Raw genomic sequence first — 16,339 nt, forward strand, 5'->3', positions numbered from 1 at the left:
GATTAGAAGATAATATTTTCATGATCAATATAAAATTATTTCAATCATAAAATCAGATTCTGGATTTCGCAAACTCAAATTACAATCTTTATCTAATAGTATTGTTATAAAATCAATCTACAAGGATTGCAAGTTGTTATTGCAAGAATATACGAGGGCTTATAATATACTTAGTTAAATTATAAATGCTGAGTAAATTTTAAAACATTTTATTTTTTCTCATATACAATATTTATCTATTTACATTTCAATCATTCTTTATTTACACTGAGTATTATGAAAATATATACACAAAGACTTTAATATAAACAATATAATATAATATATTGTTGAACTACGGTAACTAATATCACGCACAAATGAAAATATATTTGTTGTCATTTATTTTGTTTGAGAATTATATATTAGATTTCAGTGAATAGATTATTGATAAAATATATTAGATTTTATAAATAAATAGTAGGATTCGGTGGAAATATATTCCAATCGATGTTATATTACAAAACGAAAACGAAATTATCGACTGAATATATATTATAAAAGATACAAAAATCGAAGTTGTAGTATTTCTCTTGTACTTTATTGCTAAGTTAATTTTTTGGACTATATTTGAGTTTTAGTAAAGTCAAGTCAAATAATAATTAATCAGGAAATTATGTTTACATAGGTATTTGGGATAAATATGATAAGTAATTCTGAATCAGGGCGATCTCAGTCACTTATATCCAATTCTTGCGAGATTTTCAGAAGAATTTTCATTAGAATTATGGAGTAACAGCTTCATAGCGTTATTCTGTTATGTAAGAAGCATAACAGGATAACATGACCTATCTTAACCTATAAATTTGAAATAAAGTTCCACACTCATTCCAAAACTATGATTCGTTTTCGTTTTGTATAAAGGTGAACATTTACGCGTGACCACAGTGTGGCACGAGCTCAGGGTCTTCGCAGGTGAGGTTCTGGTCGTCAAAGACCTTGCCTTCCTCGCAGGTGATGAGACGAGGGTTGCCTTCGACGCAGGTGATCAGTCGGTGGCAGTCGCCGGGGACGGGGAAGCGGGGGAAAGGCCAGAACTTGGCTGACTGCGTGTTTGCGGGCACTTTGGTTGGGCATTTGAAACCGACGACCGCTGTAAAGACAGACAAACGATGATTAAAACTTAGTTAGCCTGTTAAATATGAGAATATAAAGTGATAAAATAATACTATAAATGATAAGACATAAAATACCGATACAATTAAAAATTGACATGTTGAAGGTAGGTACCATATCGTGTATTTTATACAAATCAAGGTTTTGCATCTTTTCAAATTTGAAAATAACTTCAATCAAATGTTTTTGAAATTAATATGTAAGATTCATGATTGTAAGTAAGTGTTAATTTTCATTTAGCTTTTAGCCACTATTTAAGTAGGTACATTATTTTTAATGTTAGATGCGTGTTAAATATTAACGTTCTAAAAACGGATAGTTATTTAAGCAACATTGTATGTAAAAATTAAGCTTATTCACCTTCAGGGTTACAGAAAGGTTGCAGCAGATCTGGCCAGTTGCAACCGTGGATCCTCTCGTCGTACACCAGTCCGGGGGTGCACGGCTCCTGGTTGGGGATCCCGAAGGCGCACTTCACATAGCTGGTGGAACACTCCGCGCTGTCTGGGTAGATGCCGAACTGATATTCGCAACCGGGCGTCGAGTAGGGCGTCACTGGAATATTAATATAGCAAAACTTACTAACTGTATATTTTTTGTAACTTTTTTACACTAAATAAGCCGTGATACTCTTACTCGTAACTTTATTTTTTCTACAACGAACAGAAATGAGCATACAGCATTTTCTATAAGGCATTTTCATTTGTGTAACAAGTATATTTTAAAAGAAATAATGCTTCATCTGATTAAATTTCGGTCATTCCCTAGATTAAGTATATCTACTGCAAAATATCATAAGCAAAAATAAGTGTACTTCTTATTTCTGCAAACAGATATCTTTTCAATAGATAGTATAAAGCTTGAAACTCACGGTCAGCTTTCCTCTCCCCACAGTCGACAGCCCAGTGGTAGTTGCAGTGGTTGTGCACAGCGCCCTTGCCGTCGAACAGCAGGCCGTTCTCACAGGTCTCCACCGTCAATGTGCCGTTCGTGCACAAGAAGAACTGGTCACACAATTCGGGGTGCGCGTACGCCTGTGGATTATAAGGATATAGTTTAGACAGATTTTTATATGACTGTGTTTCTTGATATAATATCAAGAGAAGAGGATATTCTATTCACGACTTTTCTCCTAACTTTTTATCATTATTGGAAATCATATAATGGAATAGGCTACTTGAATTTAATCTTTTTAAAAATGACTATATGGAAATGAGTCTATGATTATATTATGACTTCGACTCCAACACTGAGAAAGTATATGTGTGTAAACACAGAACATTAAATAAGGCGTAGTGTTGACGTGTTTTTTCATAAGTAAAGTCTATCTATGTAATTTTAATAAAGTCTTTACTGTCGATAATAACGTAATGTTTCTCTAATAGAATGTTACAGGTGTTATGTTTAAGTTGTATAATTAGATCAACTGATGGATTGGTTGTTTAGCATAGCACGAAATATACGGCACGAATTGGGTCGTGAGATGGTAAGTACTGCACGTAACATACTGATGAAGCGACACATAAATATATATCTTTACAAATATATAGGTATTCAATTTATTATTGAATTATATTTTAATCTTAACTAGGTACATTGCTTGCCCGCACAGAGTAGCATCGTTAATATTCTACGAATATTATTTAAATATTATATTAAAAACTAAAGTAGGTATAAAAAATGTAAAAGTTATGATTCGCTCCAACTCCGAAATAAAGCATGCCATTCAATTCAATAGTTTTTATTTAAACATTATATAATGTAAGTAATTTTTAATGTTTAATTATGGCCTACATTTTATTGCAAAAATTAAATAAATAATTACCTGTACGCCGTATTGCTCTGGACAAGCAGGTGCATTTTGTAATAATATGCCCGCGTTCACTGTAATCAAAAAATAATTTCATATGAATATTGAATTTTAAAAAAATCATACACATGCATAGGATCTATTTTGTCATTCTATTTATTATATTCAGCGTATTTTGTATCTAGTTAGATTTCTTTATTCTTTATTATTTTGGTCCATTCAACAAATAGATCTTCATTATCATTTTTATGTATTATGAGTAATCAAATTCATACTGCTTTTATCGTTTAAAAATGTTATATGCCACTTAAACACCCCATTTACAATTAAAACCGTGAAATCTTTTTTGAAACCGCGCAAAAACTTGATTGCAGGATAAATCAGGGCTAAACAATAATTAAAGATAACTTTCATGATAATAAACGACATTTACGTGAGGAGCTGAAGCGTGTCGGTTGCGCAAGCGCATATGAGGTCGGCTCCAACCAATCAGCTGTTGGGGTTACTTTTGATTATTAGCTGATTGATTGCAGTTAAACAGGCGTATGAAAGATGAAATAATTGACGCATTTTTGCGTTATTTATTTGCAAGTAGATAATGTATTTATTTTTTAGTAATTAAATAAATAAATTTATGCCTTTTTATAACATTTTTAGTAATAAATGTAGTGTAGAAGTAATTGCATCTTTCAATTATTTTGTAGTTATCTTAAAACTTTATACCTAATACTTGAATAAACGTTAAAACTGTTTTAAATGTTAAACGAAAACAAGATCAGATTGCAAAATAACCGTAACGTTGTTAAGATGGTATAATTATAGTATGATCACGATTTCGTGTGACGTTAAATAATAGAACCGTTTCTTATTACGTGTACGTATTCTAAGATAATCACGGTTACGTAAGTTTTCATTTACACGAAGTAATTTCACGACAGTACTTCACAATATTTCAGTAATGTAAACAAATATTTTAGTGAATTTCATAGAAAATGGAAAATATATTAATTGGTAATCGCTATTCGCTAAATATATTAATTTGTAATGAGTTTGATGGCAAGTTTGAGGGAGAAAATTTGTTAAAAGGGATTTTGTATGTGAAGGTTTAAATGAAAAAAATATAAGAATCAATTTCATGTAGCTTGGAAATCGATAAATACATTAAGTAGTCATTGAACTTGTTAGTAGATAAGTGATAAATATGAGGATATCAAATTAATAAAAACTGAGTAAATACCAGTGAAATTATTAATTACTACACTTATTATAATTATAGTCAGAGATAATTCTTCTGTGGATAGTGATAGTGAATACAGTTATATGTGTGTGTTAGCATTTTACATCTTTCGCTACCTATTTTCTTAAGCAAAAATAAAAATGTTTAAAGAAAGTATTAATTCGTTAAAGCATCGTTTAAAACGTTTCTAAGAAAGGGGCAGTATTTACCATATCCTTTTCCTTATTTTAATTCTGGCTATTATTGAATGGACAATGCGTTAAATGAATATGTATGCGGAAATTAATAATCATGATTGAAACGCAATTTTACGCGTGTTAACTGAACTTGAATTAAACTGGGTTATAATTCGATATAGCAATAATGACAATATCTATGTGAGTTTTTAAGGTCTTGAAGTGCTGTATTACAAAACATTATATGATGAAAAGTTCTGTACGGTTGAGTAATTTCCGCGACCTTGTGACATTTATTTAATGTTCTGAAATGTGTTCATTGTCGGTAATTATGAATGTTGAGGTAAAATGCTGCTGGTATTTTATAAATTGAAGGGGTGTTTTATAAGAAAGGAACAATCTATATGAATAATAAGGTAATTGGTAGAATTTAAACACAGTAAGAATAGGAGTTAGGAGTAAAAGCGATCTCTTGTATTTAGGATGGTTTTTATTAATCTATGCTATTAATGATAGTTTAGCCTGCTATTGACATTATTACCCCGGTCATTTCTGGATTAAAAAAGAATTCAGTCATCATTATATCATACTCATGGTTATTTGCAAGACGTGACGAGCAGAAAACTTGCATACCTCTTCAATGGGAATTTTGGAAACTATTTGCTATGGAACAAATACGTTTTAGTACTGCCAATTGCATTGAAAATAATCAAGAATAAGAGCAAACATTTTAGTGGCACATGTAGCGAGCGAAAGTCGTACGAGCGAGTGGTCAGCCTTGACGCGTATGCAACCGATAGCGGCTTGATTAGATCATTGATACTAGCATTACAATGGTCATTCTAGCGTTTTTTTATTTATTCGTTGTAACAAGATCATCGTACAACAGAGAATTTGGGCATGAAGTATGGCAACTGGACATTGGACAATTATTTGTATATCTATACTAATATTATAAAGCTGAAGAGTCTGTTTGTTTGAACGCGCTAATCTCAGGAACTAGTGGTCAGATTTGAAAAAATATTTCGGTGCTAGATAGCCCATTTATCGAAGAAGGCTATATAATATCATCATCCTAAGACCAACACGAGTGGAGCAAAGCGGATGAAACCGCGGAGCACAGCTAGGTACCTAATAAAGACCTAATATAAAGTAATAAATTCCAACTAGAGTGTTGTCAAGTAATAATTAAAAAAAACTAAACCGACTTCAAACTGTTGAATTGAAATGGGATCAGCCAGAAAGTTAACCCTTCCGGCTAATAGATAAAATAAAAAATAAATCATCAAAATTAGCCAGTCTTAAGTTTCGAAGAAACAAACCAAAAATATACAGACGAATTGAGGACCTCCTTTTTATAATGTCGGTTGAAAATATTATTGATATAATTAAAACGTTTCATCTGATACAACTAGTATTTTAATCTAAAGGATACCGCGTTAATAAAAACGATCAATCAGCATTATACATAGAAATTCGACCACCGAATAAAGAACTGTCAGTCATACCATAAATGAAGATTTATTGCTCAAGCGGAAACAGAACCTGTTCATCTCGCGACCCTTATGTAACACCATGCGCATGTTACATACGTGATTTATCCATTTATTTAAAACAAGATACAACTGATTCTTACGACTGTATGTATATAACGCATAATGAGAGTTTATCGAATACATAACTAGCGTGAGATAAACGTCATTAAAGTGATATATGGCTAAGCTATATCTTTTCAGGGCATCGAGCTTATCCAAATTTGGATGACGGTTCTGTTAGTATTCAACGAAGCAGTTAATACTTTAGTTACTGTTAAATAATTAATTCAAGCACCAGTTTTAGCTTCACTTAGCTTTATTAGAGAAAATAACAGTTTACACTTTTACATAATTAACATTGCTAACCGGCATCTGCCATCTTGCCTACTCGAATACAATACAGTGTTGCCAATATAAATGTACACATATTCTAAAAGTTACATTCATATTTTACAAATGAGAACTTACTTTTTTTGCGTTAGTTACTTAATTATTACATATTTATATACATTTAATATACACGGATATTTAATATTACAGACATTGTTAAATAAATAAATTTCTTCTTAATTGTATTTAACACTAGTTTCCGCCCACGACTTTGTACGTGCATCCCCTTTTTCTCCGTTCCCGCAAGAATTTCGGGAAATCCTTTCTTAGCGGATGCCTACGTCCTAACATCTACCTGCATGTCAAATTTCAGCCCGATACGTCCAGTGGTTTGGGCTGTGCGTTGATAGATCACTATATCAGTCACCTTTGAATTTTATATATATAGATTATTACTTAGAACAAATGCATTTAATGCGGATATCCTTAAAGTTTCTTGTATTTAATGTGAGAATGTTTTGAATTAAAGCTAGATTTAAGAGGAAGCGAATTGATAAAGTTAATCGTACCGCGGAAGAAGAGGCTTGTTACGTAAGTATTTGCTATTCTAGTCAGAGATGGAAGTGAAATTCTCAGTTTGTGGTCAGAGGCGTTAACCCCAGGGTGCATCCTTCAGTGCTCTGTGAATATTAATGTTGTTTAAGGTTATATAAAATTTAAATGTTTTGGTGAGAAGATTTTAGGTAATAATCCTACATGAACTATTGAATTATTATTTATACTTATTTTATTAAAGTCAGTCCTGAGTTATTAAAAATATCATGGTTAGAGAGCTCACTAGAATCGGAATAAGCTTATTCCGATTCTTTTTTATCGTTGTTTTTAAAAATGCGTCTTTAATTCATGTATAAAGTACGTAATCGAAAGTGTATTGATTTAGAGTTCTTGACTAAATATTTATTATTTGACGGATCATAGTAATATCAATACAATATCGATATTACAAGATAATATCGCATTTGATAGTTTATTCAAATTAAAAAAAAATCATTTACCTTGAAATGTCAAGAAATATTTTTTTTATAATACAAATCATAAGGAAGCAACAATATAGTACACACGGGAACAATGTACGGAATAAAGTATGACTAAATATTATACAATATAAACTTAAATTAATCAAGGTATTATTTAAAGTTTTTCATGCATAAGTTTATGAGCGACAGCACATTAATTTATTGTGTAGAGAATATTATAACGTTATATACAGACAAAACAATACTTGAATTTGATAGTTTTACGGCATTCAAATGTTCTATAAATATAAATTTATAAAGACTACAAAAAAATACGAACAGTAAGAACAATAGTTTTATTCCGCAGATATTATCAAATACAAATATTACGTGGAGTGATCACAACATGCGTAACATGACAACTTTCGCCACACAATAGCCACAAATATCTCCGGAGTCCACGACATCTGAATGGATATTATGTATAAATGATCTTTTATTCTTTTCAGTGTTGCTTCAATCAATCATTTTCAGTTGAATGGTAATGTAGAACCATTATAATTATTGTTTATATGATTTTGTTGATAAAAGATAACGTTATTATATTAAAATTATCGTCGCATTTAAGTTAGAATAAATATGTAGATCAGAAATAAAATTATAATGATATACAAAGTACATTGGGTAATATATGAGTATGAACTCAAGTCTCTAAATGTCATATATCTCTGGTATTAAACACGAATAAATATAAAAATGTACATCGCCACACTTTACATTTTTTATTGATTCATATATTAGAAACGATTCATATAATATTAACGCCAAAGAACTAATAACTATCACGATGTGCGATGTGTGACTATTACGCGCGTTTAACTCCCGCGCGTTGAACTCTTTCGTATGAATGATGGTATCGTCATAATTGTGGATGGCGCGTGCGCAGAGATCACGTCACATATCATACGATTTTTATGACAGACTTCCTGGCTTAATTCTCATGATATAGATTAATTAATTTATTTATCGTTGATGTCTCATTAGATTATAGATTTTCAAAATATGACCATTCATTTAACTATACTAGTACCTTTAAAATTATTTAGGTCATTCATTATTTTGGTAACATCAGTTAAATCAGTTTAATCTTACTATATTATTCGTATGAGCTACAAGTAGTCGCTTCTCCGTTTTAAATTTTCTACACATTACTCAATGAAAAATTAACAGATATTTCGATGTCTGTATAAGTAGAATAAATAAAAATTTAAGAATTATCAACGAACTGTTACTCTGAATACTTAACCTCTAAATGAATGAAACCTTTTCATTTACCAAGCAGTGAAAGTGCCAGCAATTATGTGGCAATTTCTGTACTCACAGTACTAAAGGTTATACTGTCTTGAATGATTAATATGATTTACGTGTTTCAACGTAAATTAGCACAAAACGATTTCATTTATATTGATAATTAATTATTATAATTAAACCAGAATTACTTGTATATAACGAGTAATATTAAATTAGAACTAGAAAAAATATGTCCGATGACAGGAATTTTGTTGGCCAAAGCCAATTTAGTATATAGGGTGTTAAGTGTGCACAGACGATTATCCGTAACTATAACAGATATCAAAAAACTGTAATCTGATATCGAAAGTACTATACCTAATGAGTAAAATAACAATAATAACTTTTTTTAAATAAAACGAGAAATATATATGAAGTACGGTTATTATCTAGAGTAAAGTCAGTCATTATATTTATATCTATCGATATACATACTTAAATAAAACTATATATAGTGATCTATCAACGCACAGCCCAAACCACTGGTCGTATCGGGTCTTTCTTGTGGGAACGGGGAAAAACTGGGATGCACGTACAAAGTCGTGGTTGGAAGTTAGTTACTTAATATGATTGAATAAAAAAAAATCACCCTTTTCTTAAACTGCTATGTAAAAGGAGATTGATATATGGAAAGCTTGGGTATCGAAATATACTCTATGTAAAGAGATAAATTGTATGAAATTTCCAACAATTTTTAACCGATATTAGTTGCTAACACCTGGTCACAATAATATAGAATTTGTAGTTTTTATAAATGTTCAACAACCACGAGCGTAAAAGCCTTGAATTTAACAAACGTTACGTTCCTTTCCAATGGCCGTTGGGCAACGCTCCACCAAATTGGCTCCAGTTATAATTCACCAAAACCACTTATGATATAAGAATATTAATTTAAACACAAAAAATCTTGGATATCGAGTTTTGCTATTTTGGCGCTATACAACTTATTTATGAAACTAATGTACTACAATCGTATAACACTACCAAAATGTCGTGTCCTTGCAATTTAAAAAATATTTCCTTAGAAATGAGTTTTTTGAACTAACTAATCTCAGACTAGTTTGAATTTAAAATTATGTTTGAATTGGTCCATTTATCTCGAGGAAAATATGACCAGTAAAAACTGACCGGCAATGTGGTATCAAAAATGGAGAAAAATATGCCTGTTGTGGACAGACGACGTTGCCCGATCGCTAGATCTTTGAATTGAGCAGCAAAAAGGACATTTCCATTTCTTATTTAACATTCATTTGCGTGGTAATCTTGTTATCATTTCCAGCTAAAATTCCAATCAATAATTTCGTAAATATCCTTAGTCTCAGAATACGCAATACTGTATTAAATATTGCGCAGTTGAAAACCTGTATACCAAAACATACCCAGGACCTTTCTAATCTTTTAGGTCTTAAGCAACTGTTTTAAAGTTGTTATATCCAGTTCCTTTGTCATAAATACCTGAGTTAATTGTAACATAATTTATTATTAAGTAGTCTGTGAAAACAAATCCACTTCGATATATGAATTTATCAAAGATAAAACAAGTCTAATTGAATAAATAGATACTTTAGTTTGAATTTAAGTATGAGGTAATCGGTCCAATGTCAATGTCCAGACGACGACTCAAAAATATAATAAAATTCGATTTTAAATCAATATAAAAACTTAATTCCTCACAGAGATGTTTCTCATACTTATGCAAATAAGGTATATTAATAATCACTTTATCTTGGAGTAATTATGCACTATGTAATGTTCTCATGTGTACAATAATGTGACAATATTGACTAGTTGATGATTCTATTAAAGAACTAAATTATTCACATTTCAATGAAAGGAACAACACTGATACACAAGTAGGTACTAACTTCTGTAAATTCATAATATATTAACGAATAATGGAATTAATTTTAAACGATAAATAATAAGAAAAGGACTATGAACAACAATGGATAGTAAAATATATCCCAACTACTACTATGGTTCAAAGGAGTACGTAGTATATTATGTATTGTATCTACTTTTATATAATTGAGATGCATCATGTAATTATCGTTTATTTACTGTGTATTAGAACTCGGATTCATAATTAACCTGACAGACATCTTTTGCATTAATAAACACTGTTAAGATAGTATTAATCAATTTTATGGATTTTAAAATGTCAGATTAAGGACGCTGTCACAAATCTGCGTTACTCAAATTTAGGTATCTAACGACGTAACTTTGTTCGCGGCAATATCACGCTCACGTAAACATAGCGCATTCCATTTTATAGACCATCTTCATACTTGATATTATTTTTAATTTTTGATATTATGTATTTTTATTGAAATTGATTCCAGAAGATTACTAGGAACTTTAAAAATTCATTTTGTTACTTTTATTGGTAGGTACGATCCTAATAAGTATGTTAGTATATTCAAACAACTTAAAAAAGTGTGACTATTTTACATCATTATTTCATTGAATAATAATCTATGAATTGTATACAATATCAAAGCTTTTTAGGAAATGTAGAATTATTATCATACATATGATGTTACCGGCACTGTATTAAATCCGGCATTGTATACAATTCTTAGTAAATGTATGTTATTCCGAAAAATAGTCGGAATGAAATAAATTATAGGTATTCGTCACATAACACATTACGCTAGGATACTCTTAAATCTGAACTTTTCCTACGTAGCAAACACATTTGCAAGTGTGGGTAGTTTTTGGGGTAGCTATTAACCAATATGAGGTCAAAACTAAAATCCAAGATGGCGCCGACGAAAATTTTACATCTTTTCGTCATGGGTGTCATTTTCAAGGTTTTGGAGTAGCTCTTAACAAATATGAGGTCAAAACTAAAATCCAAGATGGCGCCGACGAAAATTTGACTTTTTTCGTGATGGGTGTCATTTTCATGGTTTTTGGGGTAGCTATTAACGAATATGAGGTTAAAACCAAAATCCAAGATGGCGCCGACGAAAATTTGACATCTTTTCGTCATAGGTGTAATTTTCTTAATAATAAAGAAGTAAACTAAAATAAAATAACAAAGATTTTCGTCGGCGCCATCTTGGATTTTATTTTTGACCTCATATTGGTTAATAGCTACCCCAAAAACCATGAAAATGACACCCATGACGAAAATATGTAAAATTTTCGTCCACGCCATCTTGGATTTTAGTTTTGACCTCATATTGGTTAATAGCTACCCCAAAAACCATGAAAATGACACCCATGAAATGAAATGAAATGAAATGAAATGAAATAATTATGAAATAATTTATTTGCAGGAATTGTGGTTAATTACAAGGTTTACAATATATTACAATAAAGTCCGCACAATTCGCCATCAACTGGCATACAAATATTTTATGTGTATTTAACTAACTAAAATGCAATATATTTTTAGATTAATTTTAACATTTTACATTACAAATATTATTATTATCTACCTTTCCTATCTTTAATGTTTACAAGCAAAGAACTCATTTATATTAGAAAAGCAATGAGATTGCAGCCACTTTTTTAATTTAAGTTTAAACAATTGCATGGGCAATTCCTTAAATGCCATCGGGATTTTATTATATATCTTCGCACTCATAAAATGACTGTTTTTGCTACATAAAGCAGTGCGACAAATTGGAAGTTGCAATCTGTGAGGATCCCTGGTTGGGTACTGACTATTTTGACAACTTCTAATGTATATATAGGGATGCTGTTTCACAAATATTCCAACCTCCAAGATGTATAAGGAAGTAAGTGTTAAAAGTCCGAGTCGCTTAAATAAATCTCGACAACTTTCCAAGGGCCCTACTCCACATATTGCTCTGACACACCTTTTCTGAGCTATAAAAACTTTTTTTACGTTTGTAGAGTTGCCCCATAAAATAAGACCAAACCGAAGCAACGATGAAACATAACCATGATATGCAATGATTGCCGCTCTCTCATCAATAATCTGTTTAATTCTTCTGAGGGCAAATACAAACTTATTTACACGGGTACAAACAGAATCCGTGTGAGCTTTCCAATTTAAGTGGTTGTCTAATGTGATACCTAAAAATACCGTTTCAGTAACTTCGTCAATACGTTGTCCATTATAAGTTATGTCAAGGTTATGTCTAATGTTATGATAATTACAGAATTGCATTAGTTTTGTCTTTGTAATGTTAGGAGTTAAATTATTATATTTTAGCCATTCTGTTACATTTTTGATAGTCAAATAAATGTCTTCTTTGTAGGTGGTCAATTTGTTACGAGGTATGGTGATGGATACATCATCCGCGAACAGAGTACATTTATGTTCTGTAACGTTAGGATGAAATGATGTCAAATTTTCATTTAATTTTCACCCATGACGAAATGATGTCAAATTTTCGTCGGCGCCATTTTGGATTTTAGATTTGACCTCATATTGTTTAATAGCTACTCCAACTCCTTGAAAATGACACCCATGACGAAAAGATTTCAAATTTTCGTCGGCGCCATCTTGGATTTTAGTTTTGACCTCATATTGGTTAATAGATACCCCAATAACCATGAAAATGACACCCATGACGAAAATATGTAAAATTTTCGTCCACGCCATCTTGGATTTTAGTTTTGACCTCATATTGGTTAATAGCTACCCCAAAAACCATGAAAATGACACCCATGACGAAATGATGTCAAATTTTCGTCGGCGCCATTTTGGATTTTAGATTTGACCTCATATTGTTTAATAGCTACTCCAACTCCTTGAAAATGACACCCATGACGAAAAGATTTCAAATTTTCGTCGGCGCCATCTTGGATTTTAGTTTTGACCTCATATTGGTTAATAGCTACCCCAAAAACCATGAAAATGACACCCATGACGAAAAGATGTAAAATTTTCGTCGGCGCCATCTTGGATTTTAGTTTTGACCTCATATTAGTTAATAGCTACCCCAAAAACCATGAAAATGACACCCATGATGAAAAGATGTAAAATTTTCGTCGGCGCCATCTTGGATTTTATTTTTGACCTCATATTGGTTAATAGCTACCCCAAAAACCATGAAAATGACACCCATGACGAAAAGATGGCAAATTTTCGTCGGCGCCATTTTGGATTTAAGTTTTGTCAAATTGCTTTACCCCACCAATCCGTTCAACAACCCATAAAAAAAGAGGATCTCAGTCAACATAATTTTTAAAACATAATTTTAAATTACAAATAATTGGAATATGAAACTTATACAGTTTACTCTTATAAAGTATCAAATATTTCAAATCACGAAAACGACAGTATACGCACAATAATCTTTTTCTAATTCGTTTTTATTTTTGGGACGAGGAGCGATACACCCGTCCTTCCAAGAGCGCTTCTGAGCGCGGTCTGACGACCCGCGAGAGCAAAATGTATGAAGAAATCGACAAGTATTTTTAATTTAGCTTATAATTGAAATAAAATTTTGATTTAGATACAAAAAAATTATCACAATCTATAAAGGACTATATATCCCTCAATAATTTATAGGTAAGAAGATAGATTAGGCTTTTAATTTTCTTAAAAGTGTACCGGTTTAGACCCCATTTTTTTGCATTTTATGCCATCATTGTGCTGGGAAAATCGTATTTCAGTGACAATTTTGTATGACGTCGTACAATTTTTATAAGATGATCGTAGAACTGAATATATTATCTTTAAATTAAGATATTACTTTGTTCTCACGTGTAAGTGCTTTGGGTTAAAATTGTACCGTAAAATAGCGGTTTTTGTTAAAAATCTGTTATAGCACCCTTAAGTATTGTGATTTCTTAAAATCTCAAGCTACTATATTTGAGTTTATGTTTATAAAATAAATTCAGCATGTTTTTCTTGTTTTCTCTCATCTTTGTTTGTTTATACATATTGGAATATATTATTATGCGATTGATATTTCTCAACATACTTTTTCTACTAAAAAGCTACATTACTATTGACTGAAATTGTGATTTAGCTGTTCAGACACTGCTATGTATCGAAAGTAAGATATTTTAATGTGTAAACTTACTTATACTTTTACGAATTGTAAACGTTATGTTTTTTAGTTAAATTGTGTTTTTGTGTGTTAGGAATAAAATGATACATTATCCATTAAATAAATATTTAAACATGTAATAAATATTGAATCACTTGTTATTTTTTACACTGACGATTAAATATATGTATATCCTGTTCCAACCTCAATAATTTATTTGTCGAAACTCTAAAGGTCACCGTCATTTAAAGTGGGTTTAAAAATTAAATTAAAACTAGTTCGCATGAGCTGCGATAAATAATGATCGCAAAGTTTAGTAAATAAATTTAGTGAAGAATTTAGTGAACGTACTTATATTTCCTATTACTACTATAAGCATATAATATACCACCACTACCTATGACATTTTATTCTAATTGAAGAACCTTCCTGCAGTTGCAAAAAATAAATAATTGCAAAAAATAAATAATGTAGTATCTATGATAACTCTTTGATATTCTAAATAACGATGTAGTGCTTCCAATTAAAAGCATCTACTTAATATTCATCTACATTAGGTGTCCCTTACTTGTCCGCATTGTTTTGTTTTCATTGACACATTAGTCATATTGTATTTCTTTATCCTATTACTTCCGAATGTTTACGTTTCTGCCATCATAATAGTTATGAAGTAGGTACCTATTTGGGACAATATATTAAAGTGTAAAAAAAACACTTGTCATTTTTCAGTTTACATAATCACACTTGACCGTTATATTTATTCCTTATATGCCAGATATTATCATAAATACAAGCTTTGGGAATTGAAATTCCGGTTTTCAAAAATGGCGGTTAAATTGTTCCAAATTCAACTTTAAATTCGGTACCATTTTTTGTGGAAATTCGCGATAATGCGTATCACGTGTTATGTATTAGGTAAAAGAAAACAATATAAACGCTTACCATACGCGATGCAAGCAAAAAACGCGAACTGTGCACAAATCCTCATGTTGTATGTTTGACGTCCGCGCGTTACCTCAGCCCGGCAGAACTGTGCGCGACGGCCAGCGGCCACCGCTACCACCCTCCAGCGTATGTATAGTGCAGACTTTCAATTTGAAGTTTGGTTAAGACTTTGGGTGATGTATGCTTTTTATCAGAAAAATTACAAGAAATTGATTATAAAAAATAACATAATATATATGGTGAAGCTTATGTACTTAGTTGTTATAATGAGTGATTATAATGAGTGAGAGCAATTTGGAAATGTAGTATTTAATTCCAAATTGTGATATTTAGCGGATTATATTATAATGTTATTATATGAAATATACCGAATATTAGATCCCAAAAAATTCGATAAATACAAAAATATTTACATTAATATTTGCACAATTCGTGCTCTGCACAAACCTGGCTCTTAAAATATTTGTTAAGTACTTTAATGTAAAGGAACCTTATATGTTATTTGAAATAAAAAAACTATATTTTCCAAGTTAGTCATAAAAATAAATACATTCACTTAAAAGTAAACAGTCGCACACTTACAACTTTTAAATCTTATTTTTATTTGAGGTCTGGTCTATAACCTTACCATATGTCACATTCGAGTCACCTATTACGAAAACGGGCGCAACCTCGCATCGTGTTATGTGTGACAAATGACAATACAAACACGGACTGCAGTCTGGACAATACTAGATGAAGTTAAAAATGAATTAATAATAATTAGAACCTATAATTTTATGTAAATTATAAAACTATTGCTGTTTC

The 16,339-nt window shown here is 31.1% G+C and overlaps 1 protein-coding gene across 1 annotated transcript; it reads right to left on the reverse strand.

Moving 5' to 3' along the window:
- Positions 1-193: 193 nt before the first annotated feature.
- Peritrophin-A (Peritrophin A) lies at positions 194-15,674 on the reverse strand. The gene is made up of 5 exons (XM_090119423.1): positions 15,530-15,674; positions 2,981-3,039; positions 2,027-2,189; positions 1,516-1,710; positions 194-1,132 (listed from the first exon to the last, which is right to left on the reverse strand). Exons 1-5 carry the CDS (start codon positions 15,573-15,575, stop codon positions 912-914), a joined length of 684 nt encoding a protein of 227 aa, XP_089975549.1. The 5' UTR covers positions 15,576-15,674; the 3' UTR covers positions 194-911.
- Positions 15,675-16,339: the final 665 nt, after the last annotated feature.

Source organism: Colias eurytheme, chromosome 3 (assembly GCF_061535395.1).
Source record: "Colias eurytheme isolate Ceu_HAF_F1 chromosome 3, ilColEury1 Martin Lab GWU primary, whole genome shotgun sequence".
NCBI classification, from domain to species: Eukaryota; Metazoa; Arthropoda; class Insecta; order Lepidoptera; family Pieridae; genus Colias; species Colias eurytheme.

Coding starts and splice junctions, on each gene's coding strand:
- Peritrophin-A (XM_090119423.1), bottom strand. CDS start 15,575: ATGAGGATTTGTGCACAGTTCGCGTTTTTTGCTTGCATCGCGTATG. Junction 1,711..2,026: donor TGGGGAGAGGAAAGCTGACC/GTGAGTTTCAAG, acceptor TTAATATTCCAG/TGACGCCCTACTCGACGCCC. Junction 1,133..1,515: donor ACCTTTCTGTAACCCTGAAG/GTGAATAAGCTT, acceptor CTGTCTTTACAG/CGGTCGTCGGTTTCAAATGC.